The sequence below is a fragment of the Blennius ocellaris genome, assembly GCF_963422515.1.
Source record: "Blennius ocellaris genome assembly, chromosome: 7".
Taxonomy (NCBI): Eukaryota; Metazoa; Chordata; class Actinopteri; order Blenniiformes; family Blenniidae; genus Blennius; species Blennius ocellaris.
Genome location: NC_137656.1, coordinates 16,475,051 through 16,496,463, shown reverse-complemented (window position 1 = coordinate 16,496,463; position 21,413 = coordinate 16,475,051). Strand labels below are relative to the sequence as shown.

At 43.2% G+C, this 21,413-nt stretch overlaps 3 protein-coding genes across 3 annotated transcripts; 1 reads left to right on the top strand and 2 right to left on the bottom strand.

Annotated features, from left to right (window-relative positions):
* Window positions 1-837: 837 nt before the first annotated feature.
* vcp (valosin containing protein) lies at window positions 838-8,705 on the bottom strand. The gene is made up of 17 exons (XM_080500204.1): window positions 8,567-8,705; window positions 6,782-6,893; window positions 6,498-6,670; window positions 6,276-6,418; window positions 6,038-6,168; window positions 5,736-5,867; window positions 5,440-5,542; window positions 5,169-5,302; window positions 4,867-5,002; window positions 3,921-4,033; window positions 3,238-3,402; window positions 3,031-3,153; window positions 2,728-2,940; window positions 2,307-2,615; window positions 1,627-1,782; window positions 1,369-1,523; window positions 838-1,203 (listed from the first exon to the last, which is right to left on the bottom strand). The coding sequence occupies exons 1-17, from the start codon at window positions 8,581-8,583 to the stop codon at window positions 1,098-1,100; spliced, it is 2,421 nt and encodes an 806-aa protein (XP_080356330.1). The 5' UTR covers window positions 8,584-8,705; the 3' UTR covers window positions 838-1,097.
* A 284-nt stretch (window positions 8,706-8,989) lies between these two features.
* fancg (FA complementation group G) lies at window positions 8,990-15,037 on the bottom strand. The gene is made up of 14 exons (XM_080500044.1): window positions 14,903-15,037; window positions 13,948-14,050; window positions 13,738-13,863; window positions 13,438-13,610; window positions 12,839-12,983; window positions 12,292-12,422; window positions 12,051-12,197; window positions 11,424-11,584; window positions 11,202-11,268; window positions 10,788-11,104; window positions 10,668-10,708; window positions 10,386-10,559; window positions 9,803-9,917; window positions 8,990-9,381 (listed from the first exon to the last, which is right to left on the bottom strand). Exons 1-14 carry the CDS (start codon window positions 14,969-14,971, stop codon window positions 9,288-9,290), a joined length of 1,863 nt encoding a protein of 620 aa, XP_080356170.1. The 5' UTR covers window positions 14,972-15,037; the 3' UTR covers window positions 8,990-9,287.
* Window positions 15,038-17,548: 2,511 nt separating this feature from the next.
* LOC308132835 (uncharacterized protein) lies at window positions 17,549-21,279 on the top strand (the record flags this gene model as incomplete). Its single annotated transcript, XM_080500019.1, has 4 exons — window positions 17,549-18,299; window positions 19,525-19,724; window positions 19,824-19,948; window positions 20,037-21,279. 4 exons carry the CDS (start codon window positions 17,549-17,551, stop codon window positions 21,277-21,279), a joined length of 2,319 nt encoding a protein of 772 aa, XP_080356145.1.
* Window positions 21,280-21,413: the final 134 nt, after the last annotated feature.

Here is a 21,413-nt window from a genome sequence, read left to right as displayed (position 1 = left end):
ATGAACTCACCGCTTCATTTATTATTCACTTCACCTCAAGAATCCAGTACTGCAACTCTCTCATACACAATTCTCTTGAGTCCATTTGTGTTTATTAGCCACGTGCTAATTTGTAGAGGTTGTATAATAAAATACACCGCAAATTGAAAACCTCTGGATTTAAACTTTAAAACTTTTAAGAGAACCAATTGCAGCTGGAGGACAATGGAAGACCAATGAACAGGAAATGAGTGTTTGCAGCATTTGTCAACTGCAGAAAAAACAATTAAGTTTGAAGTATTAATTGACTTCATGATTCTCATCCCACAAATTGTCTTTGTTTGCATCAGTGTTGTCAGGTTACATTTGGTTTGAGGGTGCGGTCCAGATTTAAGCCATTTTTCTCACTTCGTTTTAATCATTTGTAGCAAATGTTTCATCAACATTTCAACTTTAATTGTGAAAACACTGAAGGAAAAAAACAAAAACAGATCTCAGTTCTCCAATTGAAATTTTTTTACAAAATCCACATCAAGAAACATCCAGAAAAATTCTATAATACTTTTTTGAAGGATGATTTAATCTGATGACCTACACCGTTTAAATAAATATTTCTAAAACGATTGCATTTCGTGAATTTTATTTTCAACAACATAACCTTGACAAATTTGTAATACATCATATGCTACTGTTTATTTTTTAAAAAACAAAAAAGGAAGTCATTAGCAATGTTTATTTTCTTTCAGAGTCTAGCATATAATCCCACCACTATAGCCATTCATGTTGGTTGTGATATACGGAGAATGAGGCCACTCAATAAAACGCCACCCCCCCCCCCCCCACCCCCTCCCACTGGGAAGAAAAAAAAAAAAAAAAAAACAATAAAAAAAATCAAGTGAAAACAAATCCGCATCAGTCACTCACCTTCCATTTCCAACATCCCAAAACCCCACCCACATCAAAGCCAGGGCAAACCAAGCGGCTACATGCTTTCTCCGAGGGAAATCATACAAAAAGAGGAACACATGAAAGAAGCACAAAGTCCTAAAAATGTGGAATCTGAACAGAATTTCAACAGGTGTGATCCCAGAAGTGACCACCGCGGGGCAGTGTACGTTTTATCCATAGAGGTCGTCGTCGTTGTCTTCGTTGAAGACTGGACCGCTGCCGGTCCCACCTGACCCGTGGCTTGGACCGCTGCCGCCTGTAGCACTGGAGGGAAACCTGGACGACAAAGAACAAGGGCGTCATCTATCCAGTCATCCCCATCTGGAAAACTCTTATACCCTTATAACGCCAGGACAAGGAGATCAATTCAACTTCCACCGTGTTGCTACTGAATGATTAGGTAGACGAAACGACCGCGGGTCAATAGGGAAGTAAGTGTACCTGAAGCTGCCGAAGCCGCGGCTCTGCTGCAACGTCTGAGCAAACATTTCGTATTTGCGGATGTCATTATCACTGACGGAGCGACGGGCAAATCGCATTGCCTCTTCAAAGTGGTCCTTCCGGATCTCTGGTACGGGATCGTCCTCCTCCACCTCCTGGGAATGATAAGGGGGCATAAATAAAATGAATGAATCAGATCTGATCATGCAGGTGCTCGTCCAGATGTCAAAAGGTGATGGGGATGGAACGTGTACTGACCATAGCTGAAGGGTTGGTCTGCCTCTCCCTCTCTCTGCGGATCTCATTCTCGATGCTCTCTCTGATGGCCAGTTTGCACGCCCGCTGGCAGATCTCCGTCAGATCGGCTCCAGAGAAGCCGTTGGTCATTTTGGCCAGGAAGTCCAAGTCTACATCCTGTCAAACCAAAGAAACATGCAGTTCGAAATTGGCCCATCTATATTTCCCCAACCATTTAAACAGAATGAATATCAACTTTCATATTTAACAGGGATATCCGCAAGGTGGTTGAAGCAAACTGAATATTTGGACCCGGGCGCCTCACAAAAAGATCGCAATTTTAAAACCAGTTTCGTGCCAGCTCTCAATTTTAACTTGGCTAGAACACTTAAAAAACAACTACACCCCGTTTTACTTTGATTACTAGTTGCTTCAGTACAATGGAATGAAAAATAAAAATCTATTAAAAACTCAGTGTAAGTGAGTACCGTCATGCAGAGCAGCTGCCGATCTGGTAAAAGTGACCATTACTTCAAGAGTTCACCATACTTATAAAAAAATACAACCCAATATCCCTTTGCAAAAATCATCCAGAGGCCAAATTACAGACTGAAGCCTATTGTGGGCCTGTTTTTGGGCTCATGGGCCACATGTCTGACACCCGCGGTTACAGGTGTGCATCACTGGTAAACGACTGTCACCTTGCTGATGGGACTCTTGCGTAGGTTTGCCTTCAGAATGCTGATCCTGCTCTTCTCGTCGGGCAGAGGGATGTAGATGAGCTGGTCCAGACGTCCGGGTCTCAGGATGGCCGGGTCGATGATGTCCGGTCTGTTTGTTGCTCCGATGATGAAGACGTTCTTCTTGCTCGACATGCCGTCCATCTCGGTCAGGATCTGGTTGATGACACGGTCGGCGGCTCCACCGCCATCTCCCACATTCCCGCCACGGGCCTTGGCTATGGAGTCGAGCTCGTCAAAGAAGAGGACGCATGGGGCTGCTTGACGGGCCTGAAAATACACGATTATACAAAGTTATCTTCCGAGAACAATGCAGACCTCAGTGAACCTAAAACGTTAAGATCCGCGACTGCACAGTAAACGTCAAAAATCAAAGGCTCACCTTATCAAAGATCTCTCTGACGTTGGCCTCAGACTCTCCAAACCACATAGTGAGCAGCTCGGGTCCTTTGATGGAGATGAAGTTTGCCTGGCATTCGTTGGCGATGGCTTTGGCCAGCAGAGTCTTACCACAACCAGGTGGACCATAGAAAAGCACACCCTTGGACGGGGTCATGCCAAACTTTAGGAATTTGTCTGGGTGCTCCACTGGATACTGAAATAGGGAAGAATATAATATTAAGAGACCACATTTAGATCATCATTTCATATTTCACACGTGTTCAAGGCTGAGTAAAGATCATACCTGCACCAACTCCTGCAGCTCCCTCTTAACATCGTCCAGACCTCCGATGTCTTCCCAGGTGATGTTGGGAACCTCAACAACGGTTTCCCTCAGTGCCGAGGGGTTGCTCTGGCTCAGAGCCCACTGAAAGTACATGTTCTATGTTGGCAACGCAGAAGGACACCGACTATTGTGCCAGTCTTACTTTTATTAACAACAAAACCTCACCTTGAAGTCATCCATTGTGACGGCCAGCGAATTCATGACTTCAGCATCGATGGTCTCGTCCTCGAGGTCGATCAGGTCCATCTTCTTCCTGATGGCCTGCAGGGCCGCCTCAGAGCAGAGAGCAGCCAGATCTGCACCCACGTGTCCGTGGGTCTCGTTGGCGACCTGCGATGGCGCAGAGAGGGCTTCATGCTTAGTTAAAGGAAAATGTGGCCGTTCTTCATGGCGCGTGTGTCAAGTTTGTTGTTACAAAAAGGAAAAACGAAGGGAAAAAAATGATTTTTCACATACAGCCCTGAGTGACATCGGTCCAGATATGGCGGAGTTGCTTAACTGATTGAGATAATCTAGTATTGATTTTTTTGAAAGTTGTTGTGACTTGCGTATTCTTGTCCCCTTGTATGATTAGCTGGTTACATACAATTCCACTTTTTAAATGAGCTCCACTTGAAAAAAAAAAATAACTCATTTTAAGAATACAGAAATTTAAATGTAAAGGGCTCATTATCAATATCATAGTCACAAGCTGAGACATTAAAAAATGTTTACATGGAGCCTTTTCACACTGCAACAGTCACTTATTAAAAGGCAGTCATTTTCATTGTTTCATTTGTAGTGGCAATAATAAACAACCTTTGCACTCATATGGCGGTATTCCCCAGTGTAACAACATGTCTACAAACCTGTTCCAAGTCAACATCGTCAGCCAGTTTCATGTTCTTGGTGTGAATCTGGAGAATCTCCAACCTGCCAGTGGCGTCAGGAATTCCAATGTCCACTTCCCGATCAAAACGCCCTGAAGTGGTAGGAATTCAAACACACATGCGTTTAGGTACAGTGCAACACAATGAGAACGACGAGGCACATACCAGACACACCTCAGAGTTCTGAGGAACTCATTCCCTCTTCTCTAATTGCATGGAAACATTTAATGGGGTAAAATAGTAACATTCAAAAACAAAAAAAAACAAACAAAAAAAAAACAAAACAAGTGATCTTTCCACATCTTTGTTCCAGTTGTCCAACAATAAATCACACACTGCAGACAAACTGCCACGTTGTAAGTACCCAACCCACTGCTAAACTGCAGAGTCAACAAAATACACCCCAGCCAGTACCATGACAAGCTCCACAGGGTCCTTTCATGTTACATTACACTGTTAGATCTACAATGATAATACAATGAGTATCATGTTCACAACACCTCTAAAGTAAAGCTATAGCTTAATTTCATTTTTTTATTTTGGTGGGAGATGAGCTCTAGGCCATTTGTTTACAGCAATCCCAAAAACCACTGTCAAGATTATGCTTCACGTTAATCCGGATACAAAAAGAAGAAAGGGCTTTGGGAGCAGACATCTTTTGTATGGCGGTCAACAATATTGTTCGACAAGTAAAGGGACAAAACTCTGCCCATAGCGTTTGATCCAAATGTAAATAATGAAAAGCACCTTGTGGGCAAACCACGTAAAGAACCAAGCAATAGTTTCTTGTTTAGTTTGGAGCAATGGCAAAAAAAACAAAACACCCAACAACTGCTTGTTACATGAAATGAATAGAATTAATTAAATGATTGTTCTTCTCTCAAGTGGTGAATGAACTGAATAAAAAGCATGAAACTCAAGCTACCGAATCTCCTGAGAGCGGGGTCGATGCTGTTGGGTCTGTTGGTGGCAGCCATGACGATGACGTGAGCCCGCTGTTTCAAGCCGTCCATAAGAGTCAGCAGCTGAGAAACAATGCGCCTCTCCACTTCTCCATGAGTCTATAAACAAAACAACACACATAGTTACTGCAAGTCACAAATGCCAAACAGTAAATTAATTAATGACTTCTTGTATGTTTTTGTTTACTAAGCTTAATTTTGTACATGTATAAAACTAAAACTAGATCTCAAAAGCAAAGCTTCAGTTTTCAATCGGTCCACTCACCTTCTCTCTCTTTGGAGCAATTGCGTCAAGTTCATCGATGAAGATGATGGCAGGAGCATTCTTCTCAGCTTCCTCAAAGGCCTTTCTCAGGTTACTCTCACTCTCTCCTGCCAGCTTACTCATGATCTCAGGACCTGGAAACAAAAAGGCCAAAAGTGATTCGTCTGGATACATCCATCTGCCACATCTGAAGCATAAACGGCAACAATGAGGCAATATGTCAAACTGCCCACACTACGGTGCGGGTGTGTGTGTGAGTGTGTGTTCTCACCATTAATAAGGAAGAAAAAGGCTCCCGTTTCATTAGCCACGGCCCTGGCAATCAAGGTTTTTCCTGTTCCAGGAGGTCCATAAAGCAGAATTCCACGTGGAGGCTGGAGGTGGAGAATAAATTAATAAAAATCCATTTGTCATGAGAGTTGGGCAGCTGCAATTGTGGCGCGGCCTATATTTGACAAGATTCTTCTAGTGAAAGGATTTTAAAAAACAATTGGCTGCTCTGTGCGTCACAATTATTTTTAAAAGATCATTTAAAAAAGTATAACATTCAATATGAAAGCAGCTCACCTTGACTCCAATGGCCTTAAACAGTGCAGGGTGTCTAAGAGGCAGCTCCACCATCTCTTTGATCTGAGCTAGCTGCTTCCTCACTCCTCCAATGTCATCGTAGCCCACCTCATTCAAGGACTCTTCCTCATCCTGTTTGTTCAAACACAACAGGTTCGCGTTTTAATACACTTTCAATCAAGTTGATTTCTTAGCACGGTGCAGCACTTTGAGATTCCAAATGTTTAGTCCAGACCAAATAAAATTGGCATTATTAATTCAAGTAAATCTGTACTCGTGTATACTGTGCAAGGGCAGCCCACCTCTCTCCTGATCGGCTCTCCCTCACAGTGAATGACTGTGTCAGGAGCAACGATGCAGTAGGGGGACGGATCGGTCTCCACCACCTTGAATTCCACAGCACGCATGCCTCCTCTGACCAAGAAAATGTCACCTTCACAACATGAAAGAATATAGACATTAGTGCAACAGATCTATGAGGCGGCATGCAGCAAAAAAATAAATAAAATCTTTGCAACCAAATCTAAACCGTTAGTTCACCTTTGCGAATTGGCCTGTAAGCCTCCAAGAAGTACGGCTTCAGGTAAACCTCAAACAGGTTGCCAGTGATTCCCTCTACTGTGTCATCAATTGGGAGGACATGAATCCTTTTTCCGTACTTCACATCAGGACAAGGCTGAATGCTGAGGGAGATATTAAAATGGAAATCACTCATTTCCCCACAAGCTGTGAAAATATTATGACATAAATATGTTTCCTTACCTGATTACATCACCAAGGCGGACCCTCAGGTTGTTACGGACCACCCTGTTCATGCGAACCTTTTCGTCAGAACAGGTGTCATCAGACAGCACGATGCAGACGGTTTCCCGCCTCTTTTTTCCTTTCATCAGCACGGTATCTCCACGGAAGAGCTGCAGCTCGTCCATCTTGGTCTGGAGGCACATTTCACAAGTTATTCGAGTCAATCACTGTGCTATGACACAACAGTCACCGGGTATCAAATGTGCAAATCTGATTACAATTGGCAATATGCAAATATTTACCTGAGAGAGAGAGACCACACTGTTGTCTTCATTGATGGATTCATCAACAATCAGTCTGTTGGGTCTGTTCTTCTGTTTCAGAATTGCGGTGGCTAGATCATCATTTTTGGATCTATGAGAAACAAGGAAAGGTCAAACGGCAGTTCTTATTGTGTTGCTTCAGTCTCTCACGCAGCTTATTCCATAACTAAACAACTAAAGTACATCTGCTTAGTTGAAAGAAAAACTAAATGATTTGCTTTGATTAAGCAAACCCTCAAGTTTCTAATGTCTCCTTCAGCTTTATGGAACATTTTTGACCTACTGATGAAGAAGCAATGAAGGCAATGGTTGTTATTCTCATTAATAGTTGTATGTTCAATTGTTTAAAACGAATAAATCAATCAAAAGTGCTTTAAGTGTTGTGAGGAATTTCTAGTTTAATTTGAATGCCGCTTGCAGTACATCTTGTTGTGCTAGTTGGAATGTTATTCAAAGAGTTGATATGATAATGTATCTAGTCATCCTACAAAAACATAAACACATGATACCTGAAATACTAAAAACCCCTTTTACTGGGGTTTGACCCTGGAACCATTGTTATTGACTTCTATAGGAAGTATTTATCGTTTTTCTTTCTGGTGCCTGCTCGCACGCGTCTCGTTTTCTGTTTGGAAATACGCAATGGAATCCGTATCGTGCATTAGTGGTGAATAGAATCGATAGCGGGTTGTAGGAATCCAGGTATGTTTTATTAATGATAAGAAAAACAAGACCGGAAAAAAAAATACGCCGTCGCGTTGCACCACTGACTTAAACACAGGCTACATCGACTTTACGTAACTGACGGGGAGATCTGAAGCAGTTGTTCACGGTTGTCAAATACAGTGAATTGCGGATACATCCGCAAGACGTTTCCAGAAAAGTCTGAGTCGTTTAGTCGGTTTCCCTTTCGTGTTGGCATCATGCTATGGCTAGCCCTTCAGCTAACTGGCGAGCCAGCGAGCCCAGATGACACAGCAAAAGAATTAGAAAAAAAAAAAAAACTTTGAGCGCTCGCTCGGTCCCCGTTTAGCTAAACTGCACCACAATGACAGAAGCACGTCAAGAGAGCCTCGCATATTAAACTGTCAAGGCAGATGTACATATAAGCGGCGCGTTATTTTACAACTGAAGAGCAATCAGATGAAACCAAGGCAGATTGACGATCATTGAGAATGAGTAGCCAACCAGATTAGCCTGCTAGCTTTGCTACATTGGGGAGAGCTATCCGTAAAGCCAACGATTTAGATGAAAGATGTTTTAGGTCAGTTGTCGTTTTATCCCCCAACCGTCTGTACAAATCAGCCAATATCAAAAATAACGGCGTTTTTAACAACAGTCAGAGATAGCAGGCGCTTAGCCGGTGACTAGGCCAATTTGTCGGTGTGATGGTGGACGGCTCTGGCCTCGAGACGGATGCTAAGCTAACGTTAGCATGCAAACACGACAGCAATGACTGCGCTTTGTCAAGTCTCACAGCTGGTTGGCTGTGTGCCTTCAACCGGCAAGCGTTGGCGACACCACATCTACAACGCGAACGACTCATTGGGATAAAAGAGGACATTTAATTTGAGTGTTAAGGTTAGGTTATTTAATAAAAGGACAAAAGTGCGGAGGCTGAGGTAACTGACCCCATTAGCTCCACCGCTAGCACACTTGGTAAATAGCATTTGGGCTAACTTTAATGAACAACATAAGGCGTATGTGCAGATGACAGGTATCATTCCAAAAATAAATGATAATGAACGATTTAATTGTACTCACTCCCCTCCCGAAGCCATGGTCGTCCACCTGGATTAACGTTAATAAATAAATTCTAGCTAAGAGTTTAAGGAGCTCGACCGGTTCTCGTTATCGCAACCTCTGAGATTTCACACCAAAGAGTCGCCGTTTCTCTGCTTCCTTAGCAGTTATACCGTGAGCTGGACGCATCCGGCCTTCTGATTGGCTGGGGGGTGTTTGTCAAGCTTGATAACCAATCGCAGCCTCTGGAACCCGTCATATCGAGGAGGTTAAGCCAATTAGAAAGAAGAAGGCGGGACCTATTTCATGAATCGTCCGTTTATTGGTTTGTCACAATACCCAATCACCCAATCAATGTTTACCGCGTTGATATTAAAGAATCGTGCAAACATACTTTTGGCATGTTGGAAAACAAAATTTTATAAACAATTTATTTAGGAGAAACGATCATTAACAGCTATAAAAGAGTACAATTTAACACAAGAAACAACAATTTGTTCAACAGTGACAGCTTCAACCACTGTTTACTTTATCTTGACGCTTGTCCAGATTCCAAATTAGTAATGGTTCATCACATGTTGAATAACCATATGGTTTATATTCTGTTTTAGATACTGTTCTATTCATTCTATTGTTTCTGAAGCTCCCCAGTTGCTGTAGGCATAGGTTTCAATCCACAGGCCAGAGAAAGTTGATCCCCTCCATTAAGTGACAGGCCAATTCTTCTTCTATCCTGGGGTGACTAAGCAAGACCAAGTTCCTGTATCCTGTGGCGCAGCTCTGAGGAATCCAATGAAGCACCATCCTGAAGTTCATGTAGGTACACAGGAACACGACTGCAGCACAAAAACAAAGACGTATAATGAGAAGATCACGGCACAAGAAATGTGTCCTTTCTTAAGCAACCAAATAAGTATTCAAATTATATTCTTGGACATAATTTGCCTTATTTGCCAAATTTTCCTCACAAAACATCATATTCTGAATATATACATTAAGGTTGGATCCACGCTGATGGGTGTTTATGGTGTGAAAATAAATATGAAAACCACTTTACAGCATATAGCAGGCTGAACAGCCTTTGTGTGATCTTCCCTGTCCCATAGGCCATTAAATTATGCATAACTTGATTTATTCCACAACCTGATCTGAGCGGATTCACATGTGCACTTTTGTATTCAAATGCTAACATATCAAACATGTGGGATACTCTTAATCACATGCCTCTCTAAATAGAGAAATAAGTGTTTCACCTACTCATCTAATGATTGAGGGCTGAGGCTCCAGGTCTTTTTCCAACAAGCTGCTGCCTCCTGTCTCCTGCCGAATCGCCACAGCACTTCACCACACCAAAGCCCTGATCCCACACAGTCTGAGACCACAAGGACAGCAAGAAGACATGTTTTGATCAGAAGGACCATCTAAACCAAGTATAGATTCACTGGACTCCTGTAGTGTATTCATGTGAATGCCCACCTTTATGTGGAGGGATGTGTGAAGATGTAGGAAAGTTTTGACATTAAATACATTGGAAAAACAAGACAAGAAAAAATGAAATGTACACAAAACAACATTATTTACACCCAATAAGCCAGAATGTAACAAATATTGCATGACTGAGCAAAAAGGTGTATTTCTCGCTTTGGAAATACCAGAAATCAAACTGAAAGGACAGACTAAAATCAGGTTATATAATTAAAACAAAAACAAAAAAGAAGATCTGCCTGTAAGGGATGTTGATTTGCCGAAAGACAACTCACTCCCAATTGTGCCTTGGTTATAAATACATTAAATAGTACGCTCTGCCGTTAATATTTTGCCGCTACTTTAGCGCGTATACCTGGAAAGGCATGCAGACTGAGCTGGAAGTCCCTCAGTGCCTCTTTCAGTCGGTCCATCTGAGTGAAGCTGAGGCCCCGGCCAGCAAGAGAAAGCCCCTTTAGCCTCTGAAGAATATATAGATTTGTTCCCAAGTTCGTGGTGATATCCGCAGTGGGGATTTGTGGCTGGGAACCTGGGAAAGGTTAGCCAACGCACAAAATATGACAAACATGGACGTGATAAACGAGAGAAAAATGTTTTGAAAAGAGTGAATTTGGAAGAAATGCGTAACATTTTGCACCTTTCTTTTTAATGCATATTTTCACCAGCAGGTTGATGCACCTGAAAAGAAGATGACATCTTCAATATTTGGTTTCCAGTCTCAGAAAATGCTGACATAAGGAGACATTATTTTGGAGACCTTGTGTAGTGAGTCACAGCTTGCTTCCAATCCCTCCGGTGTGCGTGGCAGTGACCCTGGAGGAGGTAAGCGGCTGCAGTCCAGAGCATGATGGCCACCTTGTCGTCTCCGTGCACGCTCAATTCTCTCATCTCAGGCTCACTTGTCTCCTCCTGCTCTTCCAGCACCACCTTTTCTGGCAGTAGCTCCACTGTTGTGCTGATGACTTCACTGCAGAGCACCACACAATCTGCAGGCCGCTGGTCAATGAGCAAGGCAGCACCAGCTTCCAGGTAAAGTTCGGGTAATCTGGGAAGAGTGTGGACTTCAGCAAGCACCTAAAGCGATGACAAAGACATATCAGTTCAAATTTTAAGTGAGACTTTCACAAACTGTATAGAAAAGAAATGCTGAAAATTTCATTTTCAGTCGTACTTTATGTTGATCTTCTGAATGAAGAGCAGCCAGCAGGTCCAGGTAATGCTCAACACCCTCTGACACTCTGTAGAAACAGCAACTACACTCATTAATCACCAACAGTAAACACCGCAGGTGTCCCGTCCGCATCGCCAGCTACATTTCCTGGCTTTGAGCGGAGGCCAGATGCCAGGAGGACTGAGTTCCAAAAGCTCTATGAGGCCGTGCTCGTCTTCTCACCTTCCATGGAGCACACACTTGAGGGCCATACTATGAAGGACACTGAGGGCAGACGGCACTGAAAGCAAGGTGGTCAGTGATTGGCTGCTGAGGAATAAGGACGGGGAGAGGGGGTGGGTATCAGCCAGTGTGGGCTGTGAGGCAGAGGGCATCATCAGAGTCTGTGGGACAAAGACAGGTTTAATGTTTCAGTGTGCAGACGGTAACATCTGAGTGACCAAAAGTGCTTTCATTTATTTGGCACTTTACCTGCAAAACAGCCCGTTTACTTCTATGATGTAACAATTAAAATGATTTTATTATTCTACAGACACACAACATATTCTTTGTTAAACGCACAATGATCATGGACCTTCAGTCATGTCAATACCACAGCAGGATTTTCATTCATCATATGCTTGTTTGTCCAACTTTGTAGATCATATTAAATATTTTTGGGGCAAATATTTGAAGTATATTGTTAGTGTTTTGCTATTTTTTTTTGTATATTTAAGTTATCCATTCATATTCTCTATCACTATATCCTGTTCATGGTCGCAGGTCGCTGGAGCCAATCCCTGCTTACGATGGGCAAGTATATTTCTCTCTCTCACATGTATGCATTGATTGTGGATGTGTGTTACTCACTTTGTGCAGTAAGCGAAGAGCTTGTATCTCAGCCTGTGTGTTTCCCTGCTGTCTGTAGATGAGCATGCTCTGGTAAAGTGCACAAATGCAACGGGGGTCTGTCTCCAGAGCTTTTCGGTAAAACTGCAGAGCCATGTGAGGGCGACCCTGGACAGACGTGGTAAACTGTTCACTGTTTCTATATGCAAACGGTCAAACAGGTTACGTTGTTTTGCTTGTATAATCAGTGCCTTTAGTGTACCATACGGGTCAGGCAGAGGCCTGACAGGAGGTGCGTGGACGCCACAAGAGCTCTGGGGGCTGGCATAGCGGACGCCGTCTGCAGACTGGAAAACGCTTCTGAACTTCGCCCATCACTCAACTTTTCCGCTCCTTACAACAGGCATGAAGAGTACAAGGTCAATATATGTAGCATTTTCATTTCCAGTGTAGAAGAAAAAAAATTAAAAAGAAAAATTTCAAACGGACAATTTGTAATATAGTCATACTATTACCAAAAAGTCATCAACATAAAAATAACTACAGAGCCCCAGAGAGGCCATAGAGGGAAAAGAAAGAAAGAAACAAACGCATGGGAATGAGATAATAAGTTGTTACCTCAAGTTATTAATTTGGGGGAACAGGCCATTATCTCGTTCCCACACTCTATTACTATTTTTCCTCTATGCCCACTCTGGGGCTCCATAAATAACAACCCAAACTCATATGCTTATTTTTTTCCTTCCTGCTTCTGTACTTTAATACAGTTTTTATCTGGACTCAAAAAAAAAAAAGTCACATTTGCTGACCTTGCACAATGGAAGTGCAGATCTGCAGTAATTCAGAAAGCCTTCTTGGGTTCATCATCAGCATTGGGACGTTTGAGAGCTTTCCCGTCGTTGTTATTCCCCAGTCATCACCACAGAGCAGCTCACACAGAGATGATATCTCTGACTGCAGCAAAGGGATAAACAAGACAGTATTAAAGTTTCATTTTTCATGGAAAAAACATTAATTAAGAAAAAAAAAAAACAGCATGCAGATTGTCTGGCCTTTCCAGGCCTTGATTTATATTCAGAAGGGTACTGCAGGAAAAGAAGAACAAAATCAGTGAATTCACAGAGGAGTTCTAGCAAGATACTTAAAACAGCTGACCTGCACTGTACTAGTTCACTTTAAATGTGCTGAAGAACAAATAAACTCCAGGGAGAAAAAAAAAACAACTAGCATTTTATCTTCTATTTGATTACATTGTTGATTTTTTGTTGGTTTGACCACAAGATAAAAAATGTTTTAGATTAAATCTTCTACACTGTATGTATCAGAAACATCTCATTATCAACAAAAGATAAACAATGATGCAGAGTTTCCTTGAACCACAAGCATTGTGTTTAAAACATAATCCTACCTGAATATCCCGGATGACTGTCAGCTGGCAGGTGGCCAGCCACGATGCCCACTGGAGACAGAAAAGGTAAAGTACACAAGGCTTCAAAGCTGGATTTCCCACAGATCTGAAGACTCTTTTCCAACGCACACAGAGCTCCGACGTATCACCGCCTTCTCCTGTCATCTGTAAAACTGTGAAGCACAAGAGCAGGGTGGAGCGGTCGGAGCAGAAACAGTGTGAACTTGGATTAGTAGCATTTTTGTCTGCATCGGCGTCGTAGCAGGAGGTGACATTGTAACATATAAAGATAAGACGTACCTCTATTTGTAGCTTGTGCGAAGAGCGACTCGACTTCTGAGAACTGAGATTGAGCAATTGAGCAAACGCAAGCATTGTACACCACTGCCAGTTCCAGCTGTGCATGATCTGCTTGAGGAGGGATGCCTGCAGGAAAATACACATGTGAAAAAAGGTATGGGTTCTACCCCTTGAGAGATTTGACCATATAGAAGTAAAGAAATTGATCACCTTGAATTTTCCTCAGAATTTTGTGAAACTCGGATAAACACCATTTAAGGCGTTGGGTCTGGTTGTGGCTTTGGTTTAAGACATCTTGTCCTCCCTCTTGCAGCTGAAATAAAATATATATTTTAAAAAAGCCAACTGATAACATGTGCTATGTTAGATTCATGCTCAGAAAAATATTCACAGAGGAACAAGGTACAGTGTTCATTACTGAATTACAGTTATGAGGTTGTAAATCATGGTGTGGATCAGAAATGGACCCATTAACTGTAAAATGAATATATATGTATATTTAACCATACACGATTTTCATATCAGCTCTGAAACTCTTTGTTTACCCTCTGCTATATTACCAAACACATTTCAAAGTTGAAATTACCCAGTAAGTGTTTTATATGTATGTTGGTTGATTTCAATTCGATTATTATATGAACTGTAATTCTCATATATCGTTTTAGGAGAAGTGAACAGTCACAATTTGCATTTCTGGTTGTGCGACTGACATTTTTGTTGTTGTCACATTAATCAGGGCCCATCCCTGAAATATAATACTTTGCATGGCTCACATTTGGAGATGATATTACACAACGGTAGTTTTAACTCTAGGACCATGGTTAAAAAAAAAAAAAAAAATTGTAAAAAGCTGTATCTCCTGCCTCTATTATGTTGTTTAAACTCCTGTTTGAACAAATTCCAAAACCTGTTAAGATGCAGAACTTTCGCCTCCGTTCTTTATTTACATCGTATCATGTCTCATCCTTTTTGTAATAGTTTTAGTTTGCTGAATTCAGATAGCAGTCATTTTACTTTTTTCACTTGCATTTACAACTGCTATTTTTGCATTTTGAAAAATGTCAAGGGGAGAATATGGTGTAAAAACATTTCCCTAAATAATTGTATAACAGGCAGAAGTCTGTAGTTAATGAAGTGTGACGTTCTACTGTCTAGCGGAGCTTACTTGATATTTCTTGACCACGTCGTTGTTTTCCTGGGTCCATTGATCAAATACAGACAATGCTCGGTTCATGTTAGTAGATAATAAATTGCTTTTTTTGCAGAAAAAACAACTTTACGATGATTTCAAAATTCCGCGTTTTCCGTCGAATTGCACCGGAAGTACACAGGAGTGCCTCTGTGCTGCCTTGGACTCTGCTGCCCCATTTGGAGGAAGAACGGAACTACATCTCTCATCTGCTCATTGACCAGGAGATGGTGCTGCGAAGGAGCCAAGTTGAGTGGGTTTTTTCTAGAAACTCCGGCGGTGACATTGGTCACAATAATCAATCTGTTTGCTCGCGTCATGTTCAGGCAGAGTTGGGCACTTTTCAAAGTATGAAAACGTTTTCATCACGACGCGGCCTCAGTACATTCAGTTTGACCTTTTGTCACGACTCCTGAAGAAATCTGCTTTTTATCCACATTGGCAGGCAGCCACAGCCGCATGCACACACATGCATGCACATAGATCTAATGCAAGTAAATACAATCTAGTATCCTAATTGTATTACAGCTGAGTCATCCCCGAGACTGCCAGGACAGCCATTTTTCTAGATGTCCCTCCCAAGGTGACTTCTCGTTTCTCACCCACTTCCATGCTTACCCATTGGCTGTGTTGCCCCTTCAGCAGTGTATTCTCTCATTTCCTCAAATCTGCATTCTCCACTGTTTGCCTTCACCCCTGTCTGATCATTTTGTTGTATTTAAGATGTCTCAAATCAATTTAAGGTCTAAATATACAAACACGAAAGAAAATATAGGAACCATTCTCTCTGTCAAGATCTGTGCAGTGGGAGATGCAGAACCTTGCATGCTCACACATGAGTATGCACTCCTCTGTGACAGGTTTGACTTTTCTTCTTTTATTTTCCTCAGCATTTTCTTCTTCTGTCTCCATCCATGTTTTAGAGGACACTGTCACTACCAAGCATCTTTCTGTCATTTGCATAGCTGTTAAGTTATGTTTTTAATAGAAAATAGTGATGAATTTTACGAATTGTATGTAATTGTAAAGGTGATGCAATCTTACTTTTTCATAGACTGACAAGGCTTTTTGTGATTTTAAGGTCTTACATTGTGCTTGGGTGGAAAACACAGATTGAGCTGCAGGATTCATCACAATATTATCTCAAGCCTGATTTTTCTGTTTTAATGATTTGTTTATAGAAAGTCCTATATGCAGATACAATCTCACACACTTGAAAGCAAGTATTGGCATTTCCCCCTACTAAATTTAAAAGAAAGAACACTGAACATGAGACCCTCACACAAATGCAGTTGAAATGTGCTTACTTGCAGGATTTTATTCATTCATAAAACATGAAGCCGTGAAGGGAGAGGATGTGACGCATGTTATTTCTATCTTGTATGACCTTCAGTACCAGTAACATGTGAAGTGTGGTACAAAACACATGTGGGGTGTGTTCTGCACATTCTTGCCAAATTCGTGAAATCTCTATCTCTAAAAACAATTGCATGTGTTTTCTTTTAAAATTTGCAAAAATGGCTATCCCCATCAGAAAATAAGATTTGAAAGGCCTGGGACACAGCATTTGGATGACTCACACTGAGGTGAGCTGTCACATAGCCATAGGAGAGCCGAGCTGATAACACTCAAGTTCATATTGAACATCAGATACAGGGGAACATTGCACTATTCTTTAACATCGCACATCTTTGAGGAAAGGAGCAAACACAATCCTTTTTTCTCCCCTTTAGGGTATGCAGAGTAAACTCGCTCACCCTCAGTTTTAGTAATCGATAGGTGCTGTACATGCTCTTCGGAGCTGGTCCTCTTGTCAGAGCAGACATCCCTTTCGATCAGCACAGACAGCTGATTTAGATTTTTGTGTGAATGCTGTATCATCACTGAAAGCCCTCCTGGTGTACACAGACTGTAAGTTCTTTAATTTTAGTTAGTGTTTTGATTTCTTGCTATATATGACACATTTGGAAATTAGTTCTTTTGTGTATAACAAAAAAAATCTGAATATAGGAGATAACAACTGATGCTGTTTGATTATGTGTGATAAACTTGTGGTTTTGTGTGTAGTAGTATAAAGGAATCAATGGCCCAGCAGTGGAGCTGCTCCCAGGTGGGATGGCGTGGATCTGCAAACTCACACTGCAGCAGTGAAGCCACCTAAAGCATCAGCAGAACAAACATCCACACAGTCACCTCACATCTTAAGCCAGTGGCTACCCAATGTATGAATTCCTCTTGAAATATTGAAATAAAATGACAACTCAGTTATTGATGTGCAGTGGTGTTGTCATTATTCATTTGACGAGTAATTAATAGGTTTACGGAATACATCAAAACAGGAGAGCTGATGGATTAGGAAATACTGCAACAATAACAGTCGTGTGTTGTTTGATAAACTCAAATGTATTGTATTTATATATAAGTCATCGATCACAGTGATCAGCTTTAATCAAGCTGCTGTTCTGCAGTCTGGAGCTTTCTGAGGAAAAGATGTCCCTTTAAAAAAAAAAAAAAAAAAAAAAAGTGTGTCCTGCTGCTGACTAGTGATTTTTCACTGCCTCCGGTATATAAGCCCGATGCTCTCCCTCCCACTGCAGTCAGTTCTCCCTTGGCCCGGCCAACATGAGTTTCACCGTCGACCACCACTTCTTGGGCCCGAGCTCGTACCGCAAGGCTCGGCCCGCCTCCGCGTCTTCCAGCGGGTTCCACTCCCAGCGCCGCCGCCTCGCCTACAGCCAGCCGCCCTCCGTGGACAACGTGGACACGCTCAGCGGGGACATGGTGCGGAGGAGCGAGAAGGAGATCCTGCAAGCCCTGAACGACCGGTTCGCCGGCTACATCGACAAGGTGCGGAACCTGGAGATGCACAACCGCAACCTGGAGGCGGAGGCGGAGGCGCTGCGACAGAGCCAGCTGGGACGCACCTCCGCCGGGGATCACTACGAGAGAGAGCTGGGGGACCTGCGGGGTCTGCTGCAGCAACTGACCGGGGAGAAAGCCCGTGCGGCTCTGGAGCACGAGCACCTGGAGGAGGACATCCAGCATCTGAGGGTGCGACTGGAGGATGAGGCGCGCAACCGGGACGAGCTGGAGGCTGCAGCCCGGGCCATGAAGAAGTACGTGGAGGAGTGCCGCCTGACGCGCCTGGAGCTGGACAAGAAGCTCCGCGCCCTGGAGGAGGAGGCTGACTTCCTGAGGAAGAACCACGAGGAAGAGGTGGCGGACCTTCTGGCGCAGATCCACAGCGCCCAGGTGAGCTTCGACCTACGGGACATGCCCAAGGCGGACGTCACCAGCGCACTGCGCGAGATCCGAGCGCAGCTCGACTGTCACGCATCCCAGAGCGCATCGCATGCCGAGGAGTGGTTCAAAGGTAAGTTTGATAAAGAGTGAGCATTAAAAAAAACACTAGTTAAAGGCACAAAATAATAATATTAATTTAAAGAATAATAGTAATAATTTGGTTCATGGTGCTGAAATGGAGGCGCATCTTCTCTGGACGCAATGGTGGAGCTGTGCCTTCCAATATCTTAAAACCTCAGGGATACAAACGTCGTTTGTTTTTTATCATATGAAATGTCATCATTATAAATATCATGTTTGATAACATATTGCAGATTTTGATTGAGATTACTAAACCACAATTTCTTTCTCATTGGCTACCAGATCATAAACATGACCGAAACATGACATGAGAAATAAAGTTGAATCAATAAATAGTAAAAAAAACGGAGACGTATACAATCGTTTGGAAAAAGCCTTAATAGCTTGAATTTCAGTCCAGTTCGCTGCCGCTGGATGGTTATTTTTACTGCGGAGACGTGGGATGACACATGCTGTGGATAATTTGCGCTCTCATCTTAGATGACGGTGGGTGTGTTCTTCCCCCCCCCCCCCCCCCCCCCCCCGCCCCCCTCTGATCACGACAGGGGTTTGTTTGTTGTGCACCTTGAACTCACGAAAACACAGTAGATCAAGGTTTTTCAAGGTCACAGTGTTGCAAGCAGACCAGACAGACAAGCCAATGCTCCATCTGTCAGTCTAAGTCCACCTATTCATCCTTTCATGACATATATGAATGAATCTAATCAAGGTATTTGGTGTTTAAATGGAGATTGAGTCAAGCAGGTCTGTAAACGACACAAATGACTGTAAAGGCCCACAAGAGTTTGGTGCAACTCCGCAGTAGTTTAATGAGATGTCACATACGTAATTGCCTATATTATTATTATATGACGACTTGATCTTGCCATTGAAGAGAGCAGGCAGAATGACCTTCTCGGTGTGTGTGGTGTCCAGCTGACTGCAGCAGAGGCTCATTCATGCCTGCAAGAGGGAGGAAGCTGAGTCAGACCACTGACTGACAGATGGACAGTGTGAAGGTTACTCAGGCACCCAGTGCACAGTGACACTGCTCTCTGGGGCAACACTGGTCAAACGTCCTCTTCTATAAATAAAAAAAAAAAAGGTCAAATTCTTTCTTATGGATCATTCCTTGTTAGCATTCATCCATGGGTCTCAGGCCAGATGGGTATGACATAGCCAGAGGCCTTGCATTAAAACTGACTCCCGAATGGTGATATGTTTTTGTTCTGCAGTGCGTGTGGACCGCCTTTCTGACGCCGCAAGGTCTAACCAGGATGCGATCCGCGGCAGCCAGGAGGAGATCGCTGAATACCGGCGTCAGCTCCAGAGCCGCTCCATTGAGCTGGAGACCCTTCGAGGAACCAAGGACTCACTGGAGAGGCAGCGTGTAGAGAATGAAGACATACACCACGATGACCTCAGCTCACTACAGGCAGGATATATTGACACTTATCGAACAAAAACAGAAATGCATGTTTGTTGCACCATTTCCTTCAGTGAGCATGAAATGTGTCATGTCTATGTCTTGCAGGAAACTATCAATCAGCTGGACAATGAGTTGAAAACCACAAAGTGGGAGATGGCCAGCCAACTAAGAGACTACCAGGAGCTGCTGAATGTCAAAATGGCACTCGATATTGAGATTGCTGCATATAGGTTGGTCACTGTTTGAAAATATTCACAATTCTATTGATACATTGCTTTTACCACATTTCTGATATCTGTGTGTCTTTCCTCAAAACAGAAAATTGCTGGAGGGTGAGGAGAACCGCTTCACATCAGGTGGAAGTCCATACTCCTACCTGGAGGGCAGGATCTCTGCTCACTTGAAAATGAAAGGAGATGAGATTTCAGACACGGTTATCGTGGAGGAACAAACAGACGAGACGCAGGTGACCGAGGTGACGGAGGATGCAGATGATGAGGAAGAGGAGCAAAACAAAGAAGAAGCAGAGGAGGGAGAGGAAGAAGAGGAAGAAGGCGAGGAAAACAAAGAGGAGGAGGAGGAGGAGGAGGAAGGTGGGGAGGAAGAGGCCAAGGAAGGGGATGAAAAAGAGGAGGAAGAGGAGGAAAAGGGAGAAGAGGAAAAAGATGGAGAAGTGAAAGGAAAGGAGGAGGATGGTGAGAAGTCTCCTTCAAAACCTCCTCAACCCCAATCTCTTGCTGTCAAATCACCAGAATCTAAATCACCAGAATCCAAATCACCAGCGGCCAATTCCCCGATGCCCAAATCACCTGCTAAATCTCCTGCTAAATCTCCTGCTAAATCTCCTGCTAAATCTCCTGCTAAATCACCTGCAGGAGAAGAGTCCAAGTCACCTGTGTCCAAGTCCTCAGCCAACAAGTCCCCCGAACCCAAATCCCCTCCTCCCAAGACCCCTGAATCCAAGTCTCCAGAGAAAGAGAAGGCCAAGCCCCTTGACGCCAAAGACACCCCCAAAGAGGAGAAAAAAGACAAGTCTCCACCTGCGAAGGATGAAAAGGAGAAAGAGCAGCCAATAAAGGAGGAGAAGAAGCAGGAGCCAAAGGAGAAAGAACCAGAGAAGGACGACAAATCTGACTCAAAGAAGGAGGGCAAAGCAGACGAAGCACCTAAAAAGGATGAGTCTTCAAAACCCGCGACACCCGGCAAACCCGCCGAGGACAAACCAGCCCCCAAGACTGACCCGAAAGAGAGCGCTCCCCCAGCCAAGGAGGAGAAACCCTCTGCTCCAAAACCAGAGAAGGCCGAGTCTGAGCCAAAAGTGGCTGCGAAGGCAGAACCGGAGAAAAAAGACAGCAAGAAAGAGGAGAAGAAGCCAGAGGAGAAGCCTGCACCTCAGCCTGAGAAAAAAGACGGCAAGAAAGAGGAGAAGAAGCCAGAGGAGAAAAAGGAGACCAGCAAGGAAGACAGTAAAGATGTGAAGGAGGGAGCAAAGATGGAGAAAGCGGAGAAATCCTCTGGCACCGAGTCCAAGGAAATAAAGGACGACAAGGCCAAGAAGTAAGACTGAAATCCGATGATTCAGAGGAGAGGAAGAGGAGGAGGAGATGCCAAAGACCTGTGAGGGGAGGGATGTAAAAAAAAAAAAAAAAAAAAAAAGGTATAATGAGGGTATAAGGAGCAGGAGAATGGCGCTGA

Excerpts from the sequence above, each read along its gene's own strand:
- vcp (XM_080500204.1), bottom strand. Across the intron at positions 6,419-6,497 it reads CGCCTTGGTGATGTAATCAG|CATTCAGCCTTGTCCTGATG; the intron begins GTAAGGAAACAT and ends TATCTCCCTCAG. Across the intron at positions 6,169-6,275 it reads TTACAGGCCAATTCGCAAAG|GTGACATTTTCTTGGTCAGA; the intron begins GTGAACTAACGG and ends CATGTTGTGAAG.
- fancg (XM_080500044.1), bottom strand. The coding sequence starts at position 14,971 with ATGAACCGAGCATTGTCTGTATTTGATCAATGGACCCAGGAAAACAAC. Across the intron at positions 13,611-13,737 it reads CGCACAAGCTACAAATAGAG|TTTTACAGATGACAGGAGAA; the intron begins GTACGTCTTATC and ends TGTGCTTCACAG. Across the intron at positions 10,709-10,787 it reads GCTGTGACTCACTACACAAG|GTGCATCAACCTGCTGGTGA; the intron begins GTCTCCAAAATA and ends TCTTCTTTTCAG.